The 23,542-nt window shown below is 38.9% G+C and overlaps 1 protein-coding gene and 1 long non-coding RNA gene across 2 annotated transcripts in view; one reads left to right on the top strand and one right to left on the bottom strand.

Annotated features, from left to right (window-relative positions):
- Positions 1-23,542, bottom strand: part of cdk19 (cyclin dependent kinase 19) — a 58,899-nt gene that overhangs the window by 15,659 nt on the left and 19,698 nt on the right. The window contains exons 3-4 of the mRNA XM_017302049.1: positions 7,170-7,280; positions 6,759-6,899 (exon numbers count right to left, since the gene is read on the bottom strand). Of these exons, the coding sequence (XP_017157538.1) occupies positions 6,759-6,899; positions 7,170-7,280 (252 nt within the window). The remainder of the gene's footprint in view (positions 1-6,758; positions 6,900-7,169; positions 7,281-23,542) is intronic.
- LOC103458017 (uncharacterized) lies at positions 10,064-15,099 on the top strand. Its single transcript, XR_532512.2, has 3 exons — positions 10,064-10,373; positions 12,854-13,028; positions 14,757-15,099. It is a non-coding gene; the product is annotated as an uncharacterized LOC103458017 (long non-coding RNA).

A 23,542-nucleotide genomic window follows, 5' to 3' on the forward strand; every position in this document is an offset into this window, starting at 1 on the left:
TGTTTGTTTGTTTGGTTTCTGTGGGCGGAGCCTGTGGCTTTAAAAGCAGGGCTCTGCGCCACAGGGAGGCAGTCTGTGGCTAGACGCCTGCCAGATCACAGTGAAGGTGATAGACTCTTACATGGAAGGTACTGTTGTCTTGTCTGCTGTTAAACCTGCCTTGAACGTCTTTGTATGTCGCCATTTTTTTTTGTTCACTTGAACTGAATAAATTTCACCAAAGTGATCTCTGGCCTTGGTCAGTCATTTTTTGTTTGTCCAAGCATAAGAGAACCCCGTCACATACAATAACACAGGTAGCACTTTAGCTTTAGATTCTGCTAAAAACCATGTTGGTAAAGTGCCTTAGTGCTAGTGGAAGTAATGTTTATGATTAGAAATATGATAGCGTCCAAAAGGATTGTCGAAAATCGGTGAAACATCTTGCTGTGTGAACTAGGACATAGACATGGCAGTGAGCTGACTTTACTCCATCCTCCACAGATTCCAGATGTCAGTCCAACAGAGAACCGTTGGGATGTGGAGGAGCAGTACATTCACATCATGTATGTGCAGTAGACAAATCTACAGCCAGTAGATTTGACAGGTAATTTGACATTACCATGTCAACACGGATAAACATTTTTGAGGAATGTTTCAGATATCATTTTGGCTCTATGTCAAAGCAATAAGGCAGAACCTAACAGTTCAGTGTGCTTAATAAAGTTGCCTGTGAGTATAATTTAAGAAACTATAGACGGACATCAAATTGGGAAGCGTCAAAATGCCATTAAATATGATTCCGCCATCAAACAAAGAGAACGACTGAACTATAGCAAAATATTCAAGATRGTAGCAACTCTAATTACAACAGTAACTTATGGAGGAGAGTTATTGATGGTGTGGGCTTGTTTAGCAGCAATGAAACATTTTAGAAAACAATCATGGATTAGTGATACGCACACAAAATCTGATTTAAAGTTGACAAACAGATCTGCAGACCGAGGCCTGAACTGCTGACCTCTGAACTCCACTTATCCACAACTGAYAGCTCAGCTGTTTTAACTCACATAGCGTAATATCAGGCTGCTGGGAATTACGTAAAGACAGCCTCTGTTCTGACCATCTGATAATCAAATCAGCGATGGCACCACTCAAGTTGAAGTTCTCCCACCTAATCTGCTCTGTTTGCTTAGTTTTTATTACAGAAAGATCACACGGGCCTTTTTTGTGAGCGGCTGCTGTAGAGGGAACTGGGATGGAAGTGTGGGAGCTGACACACAGATGGGCTGTGGGAGTCTGCAGCGCACAGTCACATGTGAGATGCAGCGAAAGCAAATTGGATCAGTCCTGTTGTTTTAATCTAATGTGACAGATCTGTTTACTAAGAAGCTGCAAGAACACCAATGTGTCTGGTTGTTGGTTCTGCTGCTTATGTAACACACTTAGATCTGTGAGCTGACTGTCAGATACAGAGCTGTTTTGATGAGGGTTACCCTTACATCTTAAGTTTGTTGTTTTAAAGACATCAGATTCATCCTAATTAGAGATRTACCGATCAGGTTTTTTCCTGCCGATACAGATTCCGATCACCCATGAGGGCCGATCACCGATACGATCACATTATTATTTTTTTAATCAAAAGCACTACCGGTTTCATTATGTGGAAAAAGGAACCATGAATTCACCTTAATTTAGACAAAAATTTGTTTTTCATAACTTTTTCCAAGAAAAAAACAGGCATTGTGCAAATTGTACTGCTATCAGTAATACTATCTTTAACAGACTGAAAACATATGAAGGCTCTGAAGAGGCTAAATAATGCAAAGAGTCAAAATAAAACCTCTCGTTTTGTACATGCAACTCTTCCTATTGTAACAGTGAATATGAAGTGAAATGTTTCCCAAATATTATTGCTTCTTTCAGAATAAGAATTATTTTCTGTATTCCGGCTATAAGATGCTTGTGGATTAGTTTGTAAAACACTTTGAAGTTTTCTACAACTTCTTTAAATTTAACACTACTGTGTTGTGATACTGTTCAGGGGTATTTTTGAAGTGGATATGTTAAGTGCAATTTGAAATAAAACAGTAAAATGTGATAAAAATACATTTTTGTGTTTATTTGATTCCTATTCAAGATACTTTGATAAGAATGACTATATATGTAATATAGGTGGCTACAGAGTATCTTTGTTTCCATTTTTGTCTCTAAAAATGGAAACATTTGTTTCCAATTTTCCATTAAGTTAAGTTACTTAACTTAATGTTAAGTTAAGTAACTTAAAATGTTAAGTTACTTAACATTTTAAGTTAAGTATAAAACTTAACTTATACTTGAATAAGTATAAGTTAAAACTTAACATTCAAAGGCAAATGCAGGTTCCATTACAATAAACAATCCTGAGTTACTGAATGAAAACGTCCTGATAGCATGGCGGCTAGCTGNTTCAGAATAAGAATTATTTTCTGTATTCCGGCTATAAGATGCTTGTGGATTAGTTTGTAAAACACTTTGAAGTTTTCTACAACTTCTTTAAATTTAACACTACTGTGTTGTGATACTGTTCAGGGGTATTTTTGAAGTGGATATGTTAAGTGCAATTTGAAATAAAACAGTAAAATGTGATAAAAATACATTTTTGTGTTTATTTGATTCCTATTCAAGATACTTTGATAAGAATGACTATATATGTAATATAGGTGGCTACAGAGTATCTTTGTTTCCATTTTTGTCTCTAAAAATGGAAACATTTGTTTCCAATTTTCCATTAAGTTAAGTTACTTAACTTAATGTTAAGTTAAGTAACTTAAAATGTTAAGTTACTTAACATTTTAAGTTAAGTATAAAACTTAACTTATACTTGAATAAGTATAAGTTAAAACTTAACATTCAAAGGCAAATGCAGGTTCCATTACAATAAACAATCCTGAGTTACTGAATGAAAACGTCCTGATAGCATGGCGGCTAGCTGATTACTGCTAGTTCTGATTGGCTGTTTCTGACTGAGCGGAGTAATTATGCAGAAAAGGGAGGAGGCAGAGGACATTGATTTTTTTTTTTTTTAGAGATTATCTGTCTCATGTTAGGACAGCGAAAGTTTTAATACGTATGTAAAATGTATTTTTGTAAGTTAGATGCTGCAGCTTTAAGCAGAGGTTCGGTGTGAGAGTCACTACCAGGTGGAGCAGAAGCTCCACCTGGTTCAACAGCGAGAGCAGAACCAGCGTCTTACATCGCAGCTCGAAGACTTAAATAATTTTGCGGTTTATTTTTTAGCTTTCTGATGGTCATGCTAATCCGTGTGAGTGTTTGTAGCTGTGCGCTGCTCTACCTGCTGTCTGACCCTCCATATGTCTTTTTTACTGCAGTGAGCCTCGATATAACCAAACTCCTCAAGTATGGCATTGTTTTTATGCCATATTAGATTTGTCGCGTTGATGCATTTTGACGTGCTTCAATTTTCCGCCGCAACATGCAAACTACCCCATTCACTCAGTGCGTTATAGTTCAACATCGCTTAGGATTTGTTGCTGCACGTTTGCGCAGAGTGAAGGAAAGAGGAGACCAGCTGCACAGRCAGGCTGCGAAATGAGAAGCAGGTGATCGGTTTGTGTGATCGGCAACAAGAGACCGTGATCGGCCATCACCGATCATACACTTTTTCACGGAAATCGGCCGATTATGATCGATGGCCGATCGATCGGCACACCTCTAATCCTAATGTCTACAAATATTAAGAACTACACAAACATTTCATATCTGAATCTCACCAAACACTGAAACACATTCAGACAATATTTTACATCAGATCTACAATGAGAAACATTTTGAATAAGAAAATCAGGGTATGTACAGAAATTTTTTATTTAATTTAAAACCTTTCAATATATTTTGTAATACTACCACAATATTTTACAAACATGACTTCGAGCTGCAGCTTGAACTTCAGTTAGAGGTAACTAATTACAAAGTGATAGGTTGGTGTCTTTCTCTTAACTTTTGTAGTGAATCTAGTAATATTACAGTTACTAGATCTTCAAGTCTCTTGGTTTTAAAGTAGACATGAAAAATAATGTTGAACAAATAAAGACAAAATTGAAGGTGCTTAAAATCATAAAGAAGTTACTGTTATGATCTAAAAAAAATTATTTATTTGCAGTATTAAGTCTGGCCTCAACAAACTCGTGGCACATATCAACTTACCCTTTATCTGAAAAAAATGTTGAATATTAATTTCCTTTAGATTTTTTACTATAATGATCTACTGTTGTACCCGAGTTCAGGTTTTACCATATTCTGTTCAGCACTYTATTGCTTGAAAGGTCTTGCTATATAGTTTTATTCCTTTGTATTTAGTTTCTTAGTTTATCCAAAATAGAAATGTTCTTTGTGCATTTCCATTAGGTTCTTTAGATTAGTGTTAGCTAAAGAAAATCTACCAGATGAAGGTAATAATAACAGAGAGGTGCCAGTACATCTACCAGCTGATACTGGAAACATTTGCCAAGATTCTTAAACTCCTTTTATTTTATTTTATTCAAATTGTTGGTAATCAGGGTAGTTGAATCCATCACTACCACGTTTTTGTAGTTTTTTGGCCACAATATTTTTATGAGCTATACCAGAAACTTGTACACCACAGTTGGCATTATGTTTTCGACTATTTTAAGGAACACTTCATGGCTACTGTGGCCACATCAGAACACAAATCAGATGGTTTAAAACCTTCGTGCTGTGGTTAGGGCACCAAGTGTTTAAACACAGACAGCATATGAAGGATGAGTCAGATATTTACCAACTCTGATAAGGTCAACAATAACCAAAAGTTACAAAGCTATTATTGTACTAATGGAAAAAAAAAAAACCCACAACAAGCAGCTTTTATTATGAAGTGAAAAGGGGCGGAGCCAGATTGCTCTGGTTTTGTCATCATCATGCCCCTATCAGGCTGTAGTGGACTGTATATCTCTGAATGGAACGTTGAGACCAGATCAAACTAAGATAGTCTACAGGTGTTTGGAATGGTTCACATTCTTCTTAAAGTAGCAATAGGATGAAGATTTTCAGAAAACACTTGCAGGTCATGTTTTTTTCTGACACACACTTTATTTATCCTTTCCTCTCAGTTTCCTCTCAGTTGCTTCTGGCGGGGAAACCGATAGTGAGCATTAGGGTTGCACCGATTGTAGTTTTTTGGCCAATCCCCGATTACAAATTTTTAAAAAGCCTGACCTGCTGCTTTTGATTTTGGCCGATACTGATTTTTTTGTCTGAAATGTTGCTAAGTATAACAAGAACGTTGTTATACGTTGGTAACAGTGGAGTGACTATTGTTAACTGCAAACATGCAGAGATCCATCCATTCATTCATTCATCCATCCATCAGTAAAACCTCTACCACAGCAGAGCAAGACATTATTTTTAGACCTTTACTGATGTTGATAAAAAATTAGTTAAGATTTTCTTCACATGGAAGTATCGGCCGATTAACAATCTCCTAAAATTAAGGAAATCAGGGTCAATTTATTGGCTGGCCAATTTATCGGTGCAACCCTAGTCAGCATGTGTAAAGTAGTTTTCAAATGTGCCAACGGGGATCACAGAAAATGTTCTTTTCTCCAGAGGTCTTGAAGCAGACTGCCTAAAAGGGTTTCTGTTTCTCAAGAACCTGCCCACACATTCCTCCTGGTTCAAGATCTAAAGTCCTTCAACTAGTCAAACTTGAAATTTTGGAGGCACTCTTCTGAAGAAATCTATTTGTGGAATATTATTCCACAAATGTTGGGTTTATTTATTCCACAAATAAACCCAACATTTCATTTTCATTGCATTCATCTGCCAGCTGAAGCATTGGAACACTCCTGCTAACTACTCAATAACATTAACACTCATCAGACCAGGTCAACAAACCCTTATGCAACAATTCAGCTTGTGAACAAATTCATCTCAACCCACGGCTCACACACACGATACTTTCAGATTCCTCCTGAAGGATTGTTGTTGTTTCTGTCTGAGTCTCAGAGAATGTAACTTCCCATCATCAACAACAAAAGAAGTTGTGTGGGAAAAGAAAGAAGTGAAGAATCTCACAGTAACTAATGGTGTGCTGCAGTCAGATTAGATGGTTGAGTTCAGGGCGTTCTGCTCCTCACAGTCCCACTCCTTCACACTATCTCATTTATAATAATAGAACACACTGGGACATARCAACACCTGCACAGTAGCACAAACACATCWCTGCTGACTGCACTGATTCAGCGTGACAAACTGGAGAGCCACTCAGTCCTTTAGTTTCAGCATTAATTCAGAGACAGCAGCGCTGCTTTAGGCTAATGGAGGATAACTGATGGCCATTGGAGAGTTTTCTCATGTCACACTGCTCCTCATCCAGCTCTACTGGCTCCCATCCACTCTGCAAGATCTTACTTCTTGCTTATAAGGTTTGAATGGTGCATGATTTTGTAAATTATGATAATTTAATACAAAGTTGGCATTTTTAATGGACTTTCAATGCAACTTTTAGAGCAACTTTGCATTAAAGGTGTCATTATTTTCCGAATGACACTTCATGACAACAGTCAAACATTCATAAAGACTTCTTTATGTTCATGACAGATGTTATGTCATGTTTATGACAGTGTTATGTCAGTCTTATGCACACCCCTTCAAATAAAGTGTTACCGTATATACTTCCAAACTTCAAAACCTGTGTGTCCTTAGGATGTGACCAAGGTCCACTGGTTGTTCCACCTACAGCAGTAAAGTTAGCYGCTTACCAGATCCCTGTGGAGCACCCAGTTGGTGTGGAGATAATGGATCCCATCCAGGATCTGGTACAGGAGAGATTTCACCATCCCTCGGGGGAGCTGCATGGGCTTCTTGTTGGCTTTGGAGGCGCGGTGGAACTTAATGATGTGCTGCAAAGTAAACAAAGTTTGAGACGGTTTGAGTTTCTAAGGCCTCACATCCACCACTCTGTCTGTGGATGTCACTGGAGCRATTTACTGTGACAGACAAAACGCTTTATCTTTCAAACATCTAGAGATAAAACAAAATACTTTTTTAAAAAATTGTAGACAAAATTCGAATCAAATGACTGTTTCGGTACAAAGAGTGTGGATTTGACTGACATCACCACTGCTGCCAGATCCCTGTGAGACAGCGCTGCAACATGCAGAAAGACTCACCCAGAGATCATGTTCGGCATAGTCGAAAAGGAGCCACACCTTCCTGTCGCTGTGGGACAGGAACACTTTCTGAAGGGCGATAACRTTCGGGTGCTTCAGTTCTCGTAACAGCTGGAAGACACACAGAAGAAATATATGAGGAAATATGCCAGAAAATAAGTCATACCCATAAGGTGACAAAGTGTAATATTGTCGCCTTTCTAAAATAATGGCCAAAGTCATTATTTTGCCAAAAATAATTTTGGAAAAAAAGAAAGAAAGAAGAATCGTCACCCGTTTCTTTCCAAATGATGATTTACACACACACACGCGCACACACACACACACACACACACACACACACACACACACACACACACTCTCTTGGCAAAATATTTATTTATTTACTTATATTCAGTTATATTTGAATTATTTATATCACTCTTAGGTATATTTAATAAATATAAGGTTTATGGTTATATTTGTATTATCAATATTTAACACCTTGGATGGAGCAGCTTGTCAACTAATAAACAGCTTACACTTGATAATCAATAAAGTATATTCTATTCTATAAGTGATTTTACGAAGGTGACAATACGCCTTCTGATTAACTTTGTGACAATAATGTGTTCACTTAAAATCCTGCATCCTTTAATTTACTCAGTGTATATTATATAAGAAGTGTAATGTAGAAAAAAAATATAAAACCTCAATATTCTGAACTACATGCACATTACTCTGTGAAGAAGTAAACCTCTTGAACAGACCAAAACCAAAACACGGCGATGGTAGCATCATGCTGGGAGGATGCTTTTCTGCTTCGACTGCTAGAAGTTGCAAAAATAAACTGAGGTAGAGGTTTGTCTTCCAGAGTTATGGTGGAATGGTTTACATCAAATTATTTCCATGTGTCTGAACAGCCCAGTTAAACTACAAACCTAAATCCAACAAAGAATCAATGGCAAAACTCAAAAGAACTGTAGTTTACATATGTTCTCCATTCAATCTGGCGGAGCTTCAGCTCAGAACAAAGGACAGAAAGTTTCAGTTTCTAGATGTGCACAGCTGGAAGAGACACTACACTGAGATTTAGATCGACATTTGGAAATGTAATACAGCATGTGGGARTAYTGCCTTATGAAGAAATGCTACAATACATTTTATATAGAAAATGTAGWATATACTTTTAAATCTTGTAATGAATGTACACCTATGCCTGCATCACAATAATACATTTCACTTGACCATAAAATGTCCCAGAAATGATTTCAATAAATGATAATATTGTTATTTTGAGACCATTTTCAAAATAATGGCATAATAATGCCAGTTCAAACTCAGAAAGTCTAATAAACGCTCATTTTGTACAGAACWCTCCTCAGTGGAACTGGAAGACATTTAAAACATTAAAAAAACAACCCCCAACAAACAAAAACAAGAAAGGAAGAAATAAAAGGAAATAACAACCAAAACCATAAATASAATGCATTATGAAGAATKGAAATATTGAGCTCAGTTATATTTATTATGCAATTACTTGCTTAATTGCTTATTGTGACARGTTTATTGTATTTCTGAAAGTGTTACTTGAATGACAAATSCAAATCCACCGACCCAACGGCATGACAACATGACAGAGAGCTGCTGAGTGTGGAGCTGTAACAGCAGCTTATTGGACGTAAACAGTGACAGTATAGTGACAAAGCTGCATAACTGCATTCTACACTCTGTGCTGCACCTTTTGTAATGGTTCACTGATCTGAACAATTCCCACTTGCTCTGCGTCATTCTCTGACCCATAACAGTCTGTCCAGAATCAATCACTGCCTTCAGACAAGCCTCCATTACTGCGAAGCTGGCTCAGCTAAAGGAGAGCTGCAACTGAAACACTTTATAATGAATCCTGTCATGTGCATGAATTATTCAGTAGCAGAAGCTGCAAGGAGTCTAACAGTAAAACTGCTGCAAAGAATGCCAGAGAATCTACAGGTTTTCTTGCATTACATGTCTTTATATATGTAGACTTCAATATCAGAACTTATCTTTGAAATATGGTGCATTTCATTTTGATAGAAAGAAGAAGAAAATGTATCTATGAAGGACCTGGTACTATATCTATGGTGAGCTTATAAGACACTCCACATACAAAGCGTACAAAACAAAATGGCCTCATACAAATCACCAGCTCCACAGAAATAACATTACATCTTTAAACTCAACCAGGACATAGCACTCGTTGTTTTCTTTCCCAAGCTTTACAAACAAAAGCAAAAATGTCCCTAAAATAKATCAAACTCAGATTTTTATCAGAGATTTTATGTATTACTTTTTWAAAATTATTTAAAATTATTATTGCCCATATAAACAACCATGGTGGTATACATTACTTTAACAGTGCATGCATTAAAAATTGTTTAGTGGTAAAATATCTGAAAATAAAACAGTAGAACAATAACACGACAGAACATGACAGTATTGTGTGAAAATTGAAGTTTATGTAAACGTAAATAATTTTCTTTGTGAAAACTGATATTTTCACATTTTTGAAACATCTTTTTTTAAGCATATTTGAACAACACCATTCTGACTCACACTTTTCACCAGTCGTTCCCCACTGTGGGAAATGTAGGAACGCTCTGCAATGAAATCTCAAGCGTCCCCTTTCAGTATGCACGGCTCTCCACAGTGCTGCTCACCGTGGCAATAATCGATTCACTGGGTTTTCACAACCRATATTTAATTGGGAAAAAAAATGTTTGTAATGCACTAATGAATAGACATTTTACTCACTCCTATTTATTCTTTTGAGTGTGTCAGCTGAATTTTGAGGGAGAGTAAAAACAGGGAATCTTGCTGTCAAACCCCCATAAAAGAGTTATTTAACTGTTTGCTCTTCACTTTATAGCCAAGTTTAAAAATAGAAGGRGTTAGGARGGGTAAGTCCAGGAAAATAATGGTGGAATTGTACACAAGCTGTTTGATTCAGCCTCTGGCTGTGGAAGTAGGGTTAGTGTTTGATTACAGCCTTAATCCAAAGRCTATAATGGAGCATTGTGGCATTGAGCCCCTGGGTTAGGGGCTGTACAGCCCCATCAGACTGCCACCACTAGTAAACCTGAGGGATACTTGCTGTATGAAAGCAGAACTGTGACTTCAGTCGCCGAAGGCACTGTCACGCACAAGACATCATCAACGGTCGGAAGTCTGTAAAGTTCATCAGGGGTAAGTAGACAGCACAATCAGCCAGTTATCAAAACAATAATTTAAGAAATGTTTGGAGTGGCTAAGCCAGTGTACCAACTTTATTAGGAAAGAGAATCAAGATTATGGTGATAGTAAGAAGACCTTTCCAACATCTTGAATGATGGTGAATCTACTGCAATCTCCCCAAAACACAGCATATGTAGACGATCCCAAGTAGGCGGGGCTTGTTGCTCCAACGCCTGAATAAGATGCCAACATCTCCTCTGATGGCTGATTACCAATCAAACAATTAATCCACAGATAGTCACAAAATCCCCAAGGAAATGTAAGTATCCAGTAGCACATAAAGACCTCAACAAAAACATAAAACATACTTCCATTCATTAATCATTTTGAGTCTACCTGCATACCTGACATCAACAATGTACAGCAATAAAAACAGTGCTCATCAGCGGCACAATTAAAAATATAGAAGAGGAGGAAAAAAAAAAAAGATGTGGTTCATGGTTTAAACTTTAACCATCTAAACACAGTGGTGCTGGTTTGTTGTCCCATTATTACAAGTTCAATGCAGTTTCAAAAAGGTCCCGCCTCTTGGCGTAACATAACAGACAACCACAGAGAAACAGCGGCTGAGCTGATTTTCTAAAATKACCTCACATATAGAAACACTGGGATTTACATGTAGAATATTTATTGTGTGGACTCTGCTGGTGTAACATTACAGCAAACCAACACAACACCGCTGCAGGCTTTAATCATACGGCTGTAATCCAGCCTCAGCCGGAGCAAGCCGGGTGGGAAAATTTTCCATGTGCAGAAAATCTTGTGACTCGCTTTCACGCACTATTAAACAAAGACCATTTAGGCCATTTTAAATGTGGAGGGATGGAGGACACGCTGGGAACACACTGCTGGCTGCTCTGTCCAGTTTTTAGAGATACAACAACTTCAATGGGGTGGAAGACTGAACGAAGTATCAGACACATGTTTATTTTGTTTAAAAAAAAATACATAGAAGATGGTGGATATTTTGCCAATGTTACTTGAATAACACAATGGGATATTTATGTCTGCAAATACACATGCAGAATGTACACTGTAAAAAAAAAGTCAGTAAATTTCACRGTAAAAAATGGTAAAATACAACAGTTTCTGACCGTAAAATCCGAAACAATTTATTACCGTAGAAAATACATGGAATCACCRTCAATCAACACTGCAAAATAAGTCCGTAAATTTACGGCAAAAAATGGTAAAATAGTTGCAGTTGCTGACTTKAATATAAAAAGCAATTAATTATTGTAGAAAATACATGGAATTACAATAACTCCATAAACATATATTTCAGGTGATTTTGAAATGTAGAAAGCAGAGAAATCTATTGTAAAAATCTAAGTAATTATAAAATTCATAAAAATATATATTATAATATTGCCTGCAGTTAATAACCTTAAAATTAATGGAATAATCAGCCAAAATTCCAAATTTTGCTGATGTTTTTTTAAAGGTTCTGTTGGCTCTGGTTTAGGGTATTTTGGCAGGCAGGAGGGTAATGAGAGAGGGAGAAGACATGTGGCAAATGTCACCAGGTCGGGAATTGAACCTGTGACTACCGGCATAAAAACTAAGGCCTCAATACATGAGTTGTGTTTCACCACTGCGCCACCACAGCACCCCTTGCTGATGTTTATATCTATGATGTAAAACCATAAACCAGACTGCAAAAGTAATTTACATAGAATAGAATGCTGGTGTGATACTTTGGTTTGTTTTTTTAAAAACTAAATCCAAAATGGCTTTGATATATCAAACCGAAATCTCAAAGGAAGACCAGGTATTGAACTGGCAATCGATTGCCGGGCAAACTCCTATAGCTGACGCCACCATCTTTATGAGAGAATTTGATCAAATGATGTATTTGGGATTATTTAATTTTAGGTCGACCATAGATTTATCACATATATTAGAGAACTGTATGGTAGACCCTGCTGCTTGGACGAAGGTGAAGTTGGGTAAAGGGTGATTCCACCTAATTTTTCACTACTGTCAGCATCTTTAATTTACCAAAAGGATATGGTCAATTTTACTAAGGGAAAACCGCAGCTGCCGTTATCTTACCATATTTTAGAAAATACTGTAAAATGCTGGGAGATGTGGTCGACAGCAGTGGCGGAGCAGCGGGGAGCCGCGTATGACTTCAGGGATCCAACCCTTTATCATGACTGACGAGAACTGGAGAAGGCAAACCTACTCCTATTGAGTATGATGTATGGAGGAATATATACAATATTRCCCTAATAGATTATATAGTAGSCTGGCTCCAGTCATTGTTGACTCATGGTTGCTAAAAACTTTACAAGACCAACTGATTTTAGTGACATAGTGGGTGTCAAATATCGAATAAAATGTTGTGCTACGTGACTGGCTTCATTTTCACTTACATTTAACTTCATGACACATTAAATTACAAGTGGATCGTCTTTATTGTCTCCAAGTGCATTCTGGGTAAAGCTCGTCACCAGCCGACTAAGTTAACGTGAGTGGAGCTCCATGAAGTGGCAAAGTGAAAAGGATGGAAAAGAGACCAAAGAAAAGCCAAAGACGCATATTTTGTTCCTCGTCTTGGAGATGAACCGGACCGAATCAGCAAAGGAGCCGGACTAGTTACAGGTACACTGATTGTATCAACCGAGCCGCCTGGCTCACAACCTCTTTTCTCTCTGTCGGTGGAACAGCGGTGATGTCAGGGACTGAAGGCTGAGTTATTGTTGCGCTTTTGACAGTTCGGGTTGAGCGAGTTTTTGAGCCAAGACAGCAGTATGGCGTTTCTAGTTAAGGGTTCACATTGTAGCCGCCTGGAAGGCCATCTTCCAGATTGTCCAGTTTGTATGAACGGCGGCGCGCGCGATCTGCGCCGAGTTACAAACATCCAGAGGTGCACGAGGTGCTGCTACAGGCTGCGCATGCGGCGTGAGTTTTTACGGTGGAATTCTGGGAACCCCACAATGTAAAAAAAACTTTGATTTTAGGTAAAACACCTAAAAATTTTAGGTGCCGCGTTTCATTGGCTAATGCCCATTTTACGTCACAACGCAGCTACTACGTGCGTGACCGTCTCACAAACGCAAGCTACAGTATGCTAATGTACATTGTGGACTAGCAGACCGGCAGAAAGTTTTTGCATCAAGACTCGAAAAAGAATGGTTCTCCACTGTCAGTGGGGTATCTGCACAGGCGATGTCAGGTATCCTGATCGTGTTTGTGGAACTAAAATTTACAGATTTCCAAAATCTGAAACGGAATGGCTTGCTTGGATCAAAGCTTGTGCACAACCGCATTTGCAGCCGTCRTAGGATCAATAAAAACAAAGGAGTGTCTGCTGGTGTAAGTATTATTGCTTTGCTTTCTTTGTGTTTAGTGAATGAAAAAAAGAAAGTCAATAATAAACACATCCATTATGAAAACCTTTTAGCCAAGTACAGCATAATGGCAGTACCGATACATCTACACCTTGAAGCCTGTCTGTTACAGTCTTACGTTAGCTGAACAGATCAATATGCAATGTGTACCGTATCTGACATGCATTAAATATTTTATTTTACCTGAAAAGGCTTTTTACTAAACTGTAATTGTGTTAGCCACGCTAATCGTGTTAGCCTCCAAGTACTGTGTATCAGGCCTAGGCACATACAAACATTTGTCAACAGAAATCACCCTCAAAACCATGAATGCCCGAATTACCCAGCCTTGCAAGAACAATAGGCGTCAGTGATCTTGTCAACAGCTATATTTATGCTGAGGGTGTGAGGATCTGCTGTGTTCCTCATCGACCAGTAGCATTTAGGTGTGACGCGCACAATCTTGGAGGCATCGCGCGGCTCACAAACCTTAATGTCGTCCAAAAAAGATGACATGAACTTGTTGGTTCCCCTGTCCATTGTTGTGGCTGATATTTTKTGAAAATCYGGCAGAAATGCTACACTAATCGACTCAGAAATACTCTGCAGTCAGTCGAAATGAAATTACACTAAGCACAGTGAGGCTTTGTTTGTGAGACATTTAGTCACGTGAGATTTTCGAGGGGCGTTTCTGGACGGAGCTTGGTAAGGTCCATTTACGGTGTTGGGAACCCGGGTTGTTGGAATGGTTCCTTTTTGCTGCCTTCCCCCTCTTTTACCACCAGAGGGTGCCAAGAGGCTGTTCCCTCCCAAGGGCGTTGCCGTTGATTCTTGCACAGTTGCAAATAATCAGACCATCTGGAGGAGTATATGAGGACGGAGCTGCCAACACTTCAGATCCAGAGTGTTAGCCAGTATTTGGTACTCCAGCCCTCCATGCTTCTCACCGTGATCTCCTGCTGTGGACTTCAAGTGATATCTCTTTGTGCTTCTTCCTCAGGTTATTCCTGGTGATGCTGTGGACCCACTGGTTGCCAGAGCTCCACTGACACCTCCTCAGTAAACCAAACCTCTTTGGATTACCCTGTTGTCAGTCTCACTTAGCGATGGGTAGATGAGGCGTCATGAAGCGTTTCGACCCATAGAAAAACTGTGTCGATTCTGTGACGATACTGTGTCACTGAATACTGACACCTGCTGGACATTAAAAATTCCTACAGGCAACGCAGTGATTTGATGACCTACTAATTTGTATGTTACTGTGTATTATGTCGTTACTGTGTATTATGTCATATCTTCAGTTAAATTTAAAATATATTTGAAATTCTTAGATACAGTCAATAAAAAATGTTAACATGTACTATAAAGTGAAAATTTAAGTGAATGTGTTTGGAAATAGGATGCTTGTGGACTGTTTTTTTCCCCACAAATTTTTTATTTAAAAAAGTAMGTTTTTACAACATTTTGAAATTTAGCCTGTTACGCTTTTTTGACAAAACTTCTGCTGTAGAAAAAAATGAAGTAAACACTACATTTACAGCGAACCAAGAATAAACCCTTGATAGGCGAAATCCATGAAGTAGGTTTTTACAATTATACAGCATAAATAAATACATTGAAACCAAATAACAAAACCTGTTTTCAGGTCAGTGGATGTGCGTGTGCATCAATTCATTAATGTGATCCGGAGTCGTGTCATTAAAGCGTCTCCTCCAAGCTGCTTTGCGAGATTCACAGCTGTATCTACGGCAGAGCGATGGATCTCGTCAAGCGAGCCTCCGGTTGAGTTTTGCGCTGATTCTGGCCAGTTTTTTCCCAGCAGGCATTCAAAATTTCAGCTTTTATCTCCTGAATGGCCAATCTGTATTAAATACCGTCATTTTATTGGCACTCAGGTAGAGAAGAAACTCCGACTGTTTTTTACCAATCATAGGGTCAATCAGGACGTAGAACATAATGCACTGAAAAAAAAAACAGCACAAAAAAAATCTGCATAGCAGCGAGACCATGAAAAGTGAACCGCGTTATAATGAGGGTTCACTGTATATGAAATAATTTATAAAATGCAACTGAGTAATTTGTAGAATGGCTGCATATCTGAGTTTATCTAGGTGTATCTGGGACTTCATTCTCATGCCTGGCCTCATAATGCCTCAGCATTGAAAAGGTGGATTTATTTAAATAAGGCAGTTTAGTTAAACATATGCGACACTTAACCTGCAGAACACAATATGAAAGTAAACTAAGAGTCAATTCCAGCTGAGTTTGGATTCAGATAGATCAAGTAGAACCCGACAAGAACCGGACGAACAACAAAATGAAAACAAATTTATCTTCCAATATGAGATCAAAATGGTCCCACACTGCGGAAACCTTTCGTTTGGGGCTGCTCCATAGTTAACGCTGTAAAAGATCAAGAATTCTTTTGGCAAATGCTTTTGACAGATTGACAGATCACTTCCTTATAAACACAGTTTGGCGCCTTGCTGTCATTTCGAAACAGTTCCTGTATCGGTCACATGACTTGCTGAAACCAATATGAGCAACGACACGGGTTTTGGTCTATGGGCTTGACACATGCGCACTGACGCATCGGTGTTGCTGGACCCATCACTAGTCTCACTCGCTCCTCGCCTTCTGTGATTCAATGCTTACCTGTCTGCCCTCCAATGCAGCCTCTTGGTCAGTCAAGCAGCAACCCTCCATCTGAACCAAACCCCGGTAACCACAGTGATTCTTACCCCCGGACAAGACCTACCTCCACCCAAGTAAGACCAGTCTGTTTATTCTGACACTGCCATTTTCAACGACCCCTGAASTCACCATCTCTCTTTTTTTACCTCCCAGTGCTCCAGTGATCCAGATTGCAGACTTTCCCCAGAACCCAATTGTTGATCATTATTTTGTGTTTACAATAAACTTATTAAACTGATTTCTGCTCTCCGCCTGGTGTTCTGCATGYGAGTTAAGAAATTAGACTCCATTATGACATACAGGTAAAATCATTTTTTTGTTTGTTTGTTTTATGGTAAAACACCAGCAGCCGTGGTTGCCAAAATAATTATGGGTAAAATCTGTTTTTATGTTTTACGGTAAAACGCCGGCAGCCAGGGTTGTCGAAATTCCACCGTAAAAAACAATTACGCGTCAAATCCTTTTTTTTATTTTATGGTGGAATTTTGGCAACCCCAGCTGCCGGAGTTTTACCGTAAAACTACCGGTATGTTTTATTTTTTACAGTGTACATAGTCAAGAAAGAGCCTGCYGTTTCTTTGTTAGTTATAAAGCTAGCAGGGTAGCAGGGACATTATTCTGTACAGCCTTCACCACCAATCAGCAGGTACAACCACTTGTTAATGTTGATTTTGAAGATGGCATTTGACAAAATGTAATGTTTAGTGCTTGTTTCATAATTGGATGCTGTACAATGTTTAAGGTATGATTTAACATGTAAAGCACTTTGTACTGCATCGTTGCTGAAATGTTTTATACAAATAAACTTGACTCTAGTTCATTTGCCTTCACTTTCTAGGAAAACAAACTAGAGTTTGAGATCAATTCAGATAATTTATTTGCTCTATTTCTTCACTTATGCTGCTGCAACATTGAACCTTTTAGCTGATATTGGACAGGAAGTCATATATTATCCATGAAGAACTTTAATGAATCACATAGCATGAGCAAAATTTCTGCAGTCGAAATGGGAAACTCAAAACAAGTAAGGCTGCAAAAACGGCAGTTTATTGCTGCAGCAAACCGGATTTGCATCACACTGACGGAGCAACTGGAGAGAAAGAAAACATGCTGTCCTGCATCAGCCAGCTGCTGTGGACTGATTAATGGCTGCTCTCATGCTGCTGGCGAGCAGCAGATCGATGAATGCTGCAGAGTGCTCTGTGCCAACCGCTGGTTACAGACAGACAGTGCAGGGAAAAGCCAGCTCTCTTCCCTGAACACAGCGGCGGCTAGTTTAGCAGCAGACATTTGGTGTTATTGCATAGAAACCGCTGACTAAACTACAGGCTGCCGCTCCAAGTATAATAGTGTGGGACTGGGCAGGAGGAATGCAGTAATGCGTATTACTGACAGATTAAACACATGAATTATTGTATTATGTTGTTTTTACTGAAGCAGTGAATTCTTTAATGGTTTACCAAGCTTGATCTTCTTATAGAAGTCTAAATCATGGGTTTTAGTAGCCATTTGCTCCATGGTAACCATCTTTTAGGGCTTTATGATCGCCGCTCTTAACATTAAACTGCGGTCCTATTTGCACAGTGATCCGTGTGCTTCTAGGAAGAATTGTCAACATAGGCCAGCACAAACACAGCTTATCAGCCTGGGGGCAGTAAAGATAAAACCTCACCATTCTGTTTCTACCACTGAGGTTAAAGGCCACCCAATGCTGCACAATTTAAAAGGAGAAGTCCTGATTGGACACATCTCCTAACCTGGAACAAGGTGAGGAAAAAACAAACCTGTCAGTCATGTGTGCCAGGCTTTGCTCCACATCTGCCACGTGCTTCTGGGGGCCCGGAGGTAAAAGATTGCATTTGTGAGGCCAGGGCTTTTCCAAACAAAAGCCATTGTGAGCAAACATGGAAATGCTTCGGGAATTACAAGATTCATGAACAATGTTTCAATTCATGAAGGTCAAACTAAGAATGCAGCAGGGTGGAGATGGAGCAGAGGGGAGAGCTGGTGACGAGACTTCAGAACAATGACTAAAAACTGAAAGGCTTTCAGCTATACAGTTCTTTAAGGAAAATTCTGATCCCCCCTAGAGAACAATGGCCACGCACACACACAGGTCACAAGTCAGTTACAGACATGCCACTTCAAGCCTGGTCAAATGATTGCAGTCAGGTAGAAATCAGTCCCTCCAGGAAGTTCATTAATTCATCATTTGGAAATTTTGCAAAGACTTGCCATTTTCATCAAACAATGCAAATTTTCCCCAAATCTGACCAATCACCTTCTCATTTTCCACTTCCTTCCTGCTGAATTTTGAACAATACTCTCGATCCCATTCTATTTTAACTTCCTATTTCACATCTCTTGAAAGTGGAACCTGCAAGACAAAAGCATGTTTTTTGGGGGTTTCTTTGCAAAAACCATTTTGAGATGTTCTTTAGGATTTGTGTAAACAGATCATGTAACTGTAATGACCAATATGGAATTCTTCTTTTGCACTTTGACAGTTCCTCAGGACAGGATTTGATTTGTATTACTTGAGTAATATTACTCAAGTAATATTACTCGAGTAATATTACTTGAGTAATATTATTTTTGCTTCGACTTTTTTTTTTGCTACGATTCATTTTGCCCCCACCAAAATAAGCCGATGCACTGAATATGGGACTGCAAACTGGTCAAACCCTTCTGGGTTAAACATGTGGATTTGCTGAGTAACTGGTTGGATATTGCGGTCCCATTGACACCTGCCCTACTATGCCTGTTAGGAGATAGAACCCAAATAACAAATAAAAATGGGTAGGACGGTAAAGTGGAGGGGCCAATGGTTCCCTGTCTTTATTCATGTTAACTGATAAACAAGCCTCCGGTCACTAGGTGGCAGCAGTGCCACCTCCGGTCACTAGGTGGCAGCAGTGCCACCTCCGGTCACTAGGTGGCAGCAGTGCCACCTCCGGTCACTAGGTGGCAGCAGTGTTCAAACTAATCAACAGCCTGTCTGTTCAAGCCAGTAGAAGTAGCCACAGCCCTGTTGTAAGCGGAGCAGAAGAAAAGAAAAAAAAAAGAGAAAAAAAACGAAGAGAAGGATACAAGCGCGGATGTTTTGAAAAAACTTATAAGAAAACACTTATTTTCTTAGTGTTTCTCAGAAAATTATTGAGAAACACTGATCTAGAGGGACTGATAAATTATTACGTCAACTGATAAAACGTTTCCTATCAAAGGAAACTCAGTCAATTGCAATGTGTGACTGGACTTTGCTGGGTGAATGATACACAAATTTCTGCCCATACGAGTCTCTAAATACATATTTAGTGTGTTCAATCAGGTAGTTAGAATCTTGGAAGTTTGTATGCGAAATAACATTTTTTTAATTTCAAATTAATTTGCTCCAACCCCTCACCACACTTCAACCTGAACATGAAGAATACTCAAAAGCCCTCAAGGTTGTTCTCGGCAGAAAAGAACAACTAAGATTTAAAACGCCCTAATGTTCTTACTGCACAGAATTATCCTGCAATGCACAATAACTTTGTTAAGGTGAAGATGCACAAAGGAGCAGCTTCACCTTTATCCTAATGCTACCCACACCTCTTTTACCGTTCTGGAAGAAAATCCCTCTCCGCCACGGTTGGCTTCATTGCTGTCGCCATAACATCCAGAGAAAAACAGAGAAAGTRCAACAATGGATGCAAGGAACACATGTAACTGCAACACAACCATCATGCTGGCAAAACAAAGCCAGGGGTCATGAGAGGAGCACAGGCGGCTGGCTTAAACACCTCACACATGATCATCTTCATATAATGTATGTCCAAGAAAATTTGTGTTCAGGACATTCAAATCTGTAATATATCATTTCATATCATTAGATAAGCAAATAATGATTGAATGTGAATTAGTCAAACTTGAACTGAATTATTTGTCCTTCAGTTACAGATTCTTTAAAACACTTTACGATTTGTAAATCTGTATGTGCAAATAAAATTAATGCTTAGCTTCTGCAAAATCTTGCAAATATCTCTTTCTTTTATGTTCTAGTGAACTTGATACCTTTGCATATTATCACRCCTCTCCTTAGTTGGTGCATTATGTGTTTTAGATGCRTCCTGGTTCAAACACACCTGATTCAAAGGGTTGAATTATCTCGCCAGCCTGCTGCCACTTCCTGCAGGCAGGCATGCAAACAAATGCATCATTTGCGTCAGGAAAATATTTTAACATGCAGATTTGTGTAGGACTCATCTCCTCTGATTTAAGGTCATTTGTAACCAACTACTATTCAAGTTCTCAATCTCAGGCAAGAGGGAGTTACGGAGTCCAAATAAAACATACAGACAAGAAGGAGGTCCGTCATGTTTACCTTAATTTGACTGAACTAATCCCAAACAGATTATACAATGGAAATATGGTATAGTATAAAATATTTTTGAAAAATGTAATAAAATAATTATAGATAAACTGTAGCATTTTTAAATATATAGTTACTGATCAAATGCTAACCCTAAATGCTAACAATACCTAAAGAARAAAGCGGGTCTGGTGGGTCAAAATAAATTCTTAACACTGTTAAATATCATTGTTTCCCGTATTTATCTTAAATTATGATGGCTAAAAGTGAACTAAATTCAGCTGTTCGTTGTTAATAGATGCATTGATTGATGCAAGAAAGGCTCTAACTACTGGGAGGATGTGCTGCAAATCACTTTACTTCAATAATCAGCTATGAAAAAAAATTTAGAATGTGCAACACCACCAAGACTCAAGTACCAAAACCAGGCAAGAAACACCATAATTCAAAAGTAAACATGCACTAACTGGGAGTGTTTTTTCTGGAACTACCGCAAAATCACCAAGTGTTTGGAGTCTTTACACCTGAGTTCCTCCACCCAGACTAAGCTCCGCCCACACTGTTAAACTTAGCTTTGACCTATCACCTCAGACAACCAGAGCATTTACGCAACTCACCCAAGCAGTAGCTAAACCCAGACTGTTTGTGTTCTAGAGCTTTACATGGTTGTGAAACTTTGCTGGGCTTAGTTAAGTAATCTCTGCCTACATTTCCTTCCATTTGTAGGTGGAAGCCCAACAGTGAAATTAAAACAATAAAATATGATATTTGATATTTTTTTGCCATCTAAACTTTTCATACATTTCATACATTTCATCATGGCCAATCATTGAACAGAAGTAGGATTTGTGAACGGTTGACATCGAGTTTTAGAATTGTAATCTGAATATGGTTGTAGTTTAGCAATGGCAGTGGAAGAAGTGAACGAAGCTGTTCAGCTCATGTTGGCCACAGTTCCAAATATTGAGCAGTTAAAGTCGGTGCAAGAGGAATGTGTAAGACATCCTATTGTTGCCAAAGATGCCATGGTTCTACTCGACTCTTCTCTCCTCGCAGTGGAGGATGGTTGTTTCCAGCTCATGCAGTTTTCTCTAAGCTTCCCAGAGCAGCTTCCTTCGTGATCGAGTTGGTGCATTACATACGTCACGGCCAAACGTTAGCATTTGGGTAAAAATCAGTTCTAGTCATTTGAAACGTCAGCACAGCTCCAGGAAGAAATTCTTTCGCAATAGGAAGGTTTCCCAACCCAGAAACAAACCTGACAATAAACATCTGCTATTATCAGTACTATATATTTTCCTGTCACCTAGTGCCGTTTTATAGCACAAACAAGTATCAATCTTACCTTCAGTTGTTACAAAAATTCTACAAACAGTACATCAAATATGACTTAAAGGAAATGCAACTTTGTGATTTAATACCTTGCAATTGGGCTTGTRTCTCTTTAAAAACTCCTGCTCTTTCTGAAACGCCGCCTTCAGGAAGTAATCACAACATGGCTCCTCTATTAACTCTTTAACAAGGTTTTTAACAGCATAGTATTGAGGAGTAGTTGGTATAATGAGCTCAGCTGATGTGAAGTTCCACAGGRTGTTTGCTAATTGATGCTGGCTAGTCTGAAGGATCTGAGTGGGGGAGTCACGGGGTGGCATCCTCTGAGAGGTGGAAGCTCAGAAGCTTAGAAACTGCAGCTCTGAGAAGTAGCTCAGTAGATCCAACCAGGCCTTTTGCACAGCTGAATGGTTCCCATGGGAGATAACAGGATTTCTTAAACATGCATGAAAGAATAAAAGCAACACTCCAGGTATATTTTGGATGAGAAAATAAAACTGAGGCCCCGTTTACACGACAACGATTTCGAGGAAAAACAGAAGAGTTTTGTTGCATTTGTAGTGYGCATTTACACGAAACCACCGAATGTTTTCTCTGACAACGGCACAGATTGAAAACGGGTTCCAGAATGCGATGTTTCTGAAACGTACCGTTTTCCGTTGTCGTGTAAACAGAAAASGGATCTTTTCTTCCAGAGAATCCCCAGCTCATGCATAGTATGACGCAAAACATAGCTGCTTCCTACAATCCACAGAAGAAGAAGAAACTACTCACAATGCTGGTGTTACTGTTTCCCCATCAGATACGGTTCCCTTCACCGCTCCGCACCGCCCAGATGGCAAAATACACGGCTGCTTGTTCAGCGCTCTTATCTAGAGAACTACGGACCAGGACCAGCCCCGGCTCTAACAGGGGGGGGATCGACTTATTTTGGGGGGTCTATGAGTTTAGTAGCTGAACATAGATAACATCAGTAGCCTACAGGCTACTTGTTAACAAGCTTACTTAACATGCTGTATTGATATTAGCTAGTCATCTTTTAGCTATCATCACCTGCATCCAACAGCTTTACTCAACTCAGTCGGTTAGTTTGGGGGAAAAAACTGTGCAGTTATTTGCGTTTTGCTGGTTTGCTGCCATGATTCTTACACACACCCAGTGGCGGAGCTAGACTTTTAAAGTTGGGGGGGCTAAGGAAGGGCCAGGACTACGTCTGGGGGGGCAAAATTTTAAATGTGTGTATATATATATAATTTTAAAAAATAACCAAACTGAATAGTTGGTTATTTTTTAAGCCCCTCTGTCATTTGACATGTTATAATTAACACCTTTGACTGGCGCACATGGAGACATGATAGACTTTACAAAGAGTTCATCGCAGAGGAAACTAAAATCAATCAAATAAAAGA

This window comes from Poecilia reticulata, linkage group LG21 (genome assembly GCF_000633615.1).
Source record: "Poecilia reticulata strain Guanapo linkage group LG21, Guppy_female_1.0+MT, whole genome shotgun sequence".
Lineage (NCBI taxonomy): Eukaryota > Metazoa > Chordata > Actinopteri > Cyprinodontiformes > Poeciliidae > Poecilia > Poecilia reticulata.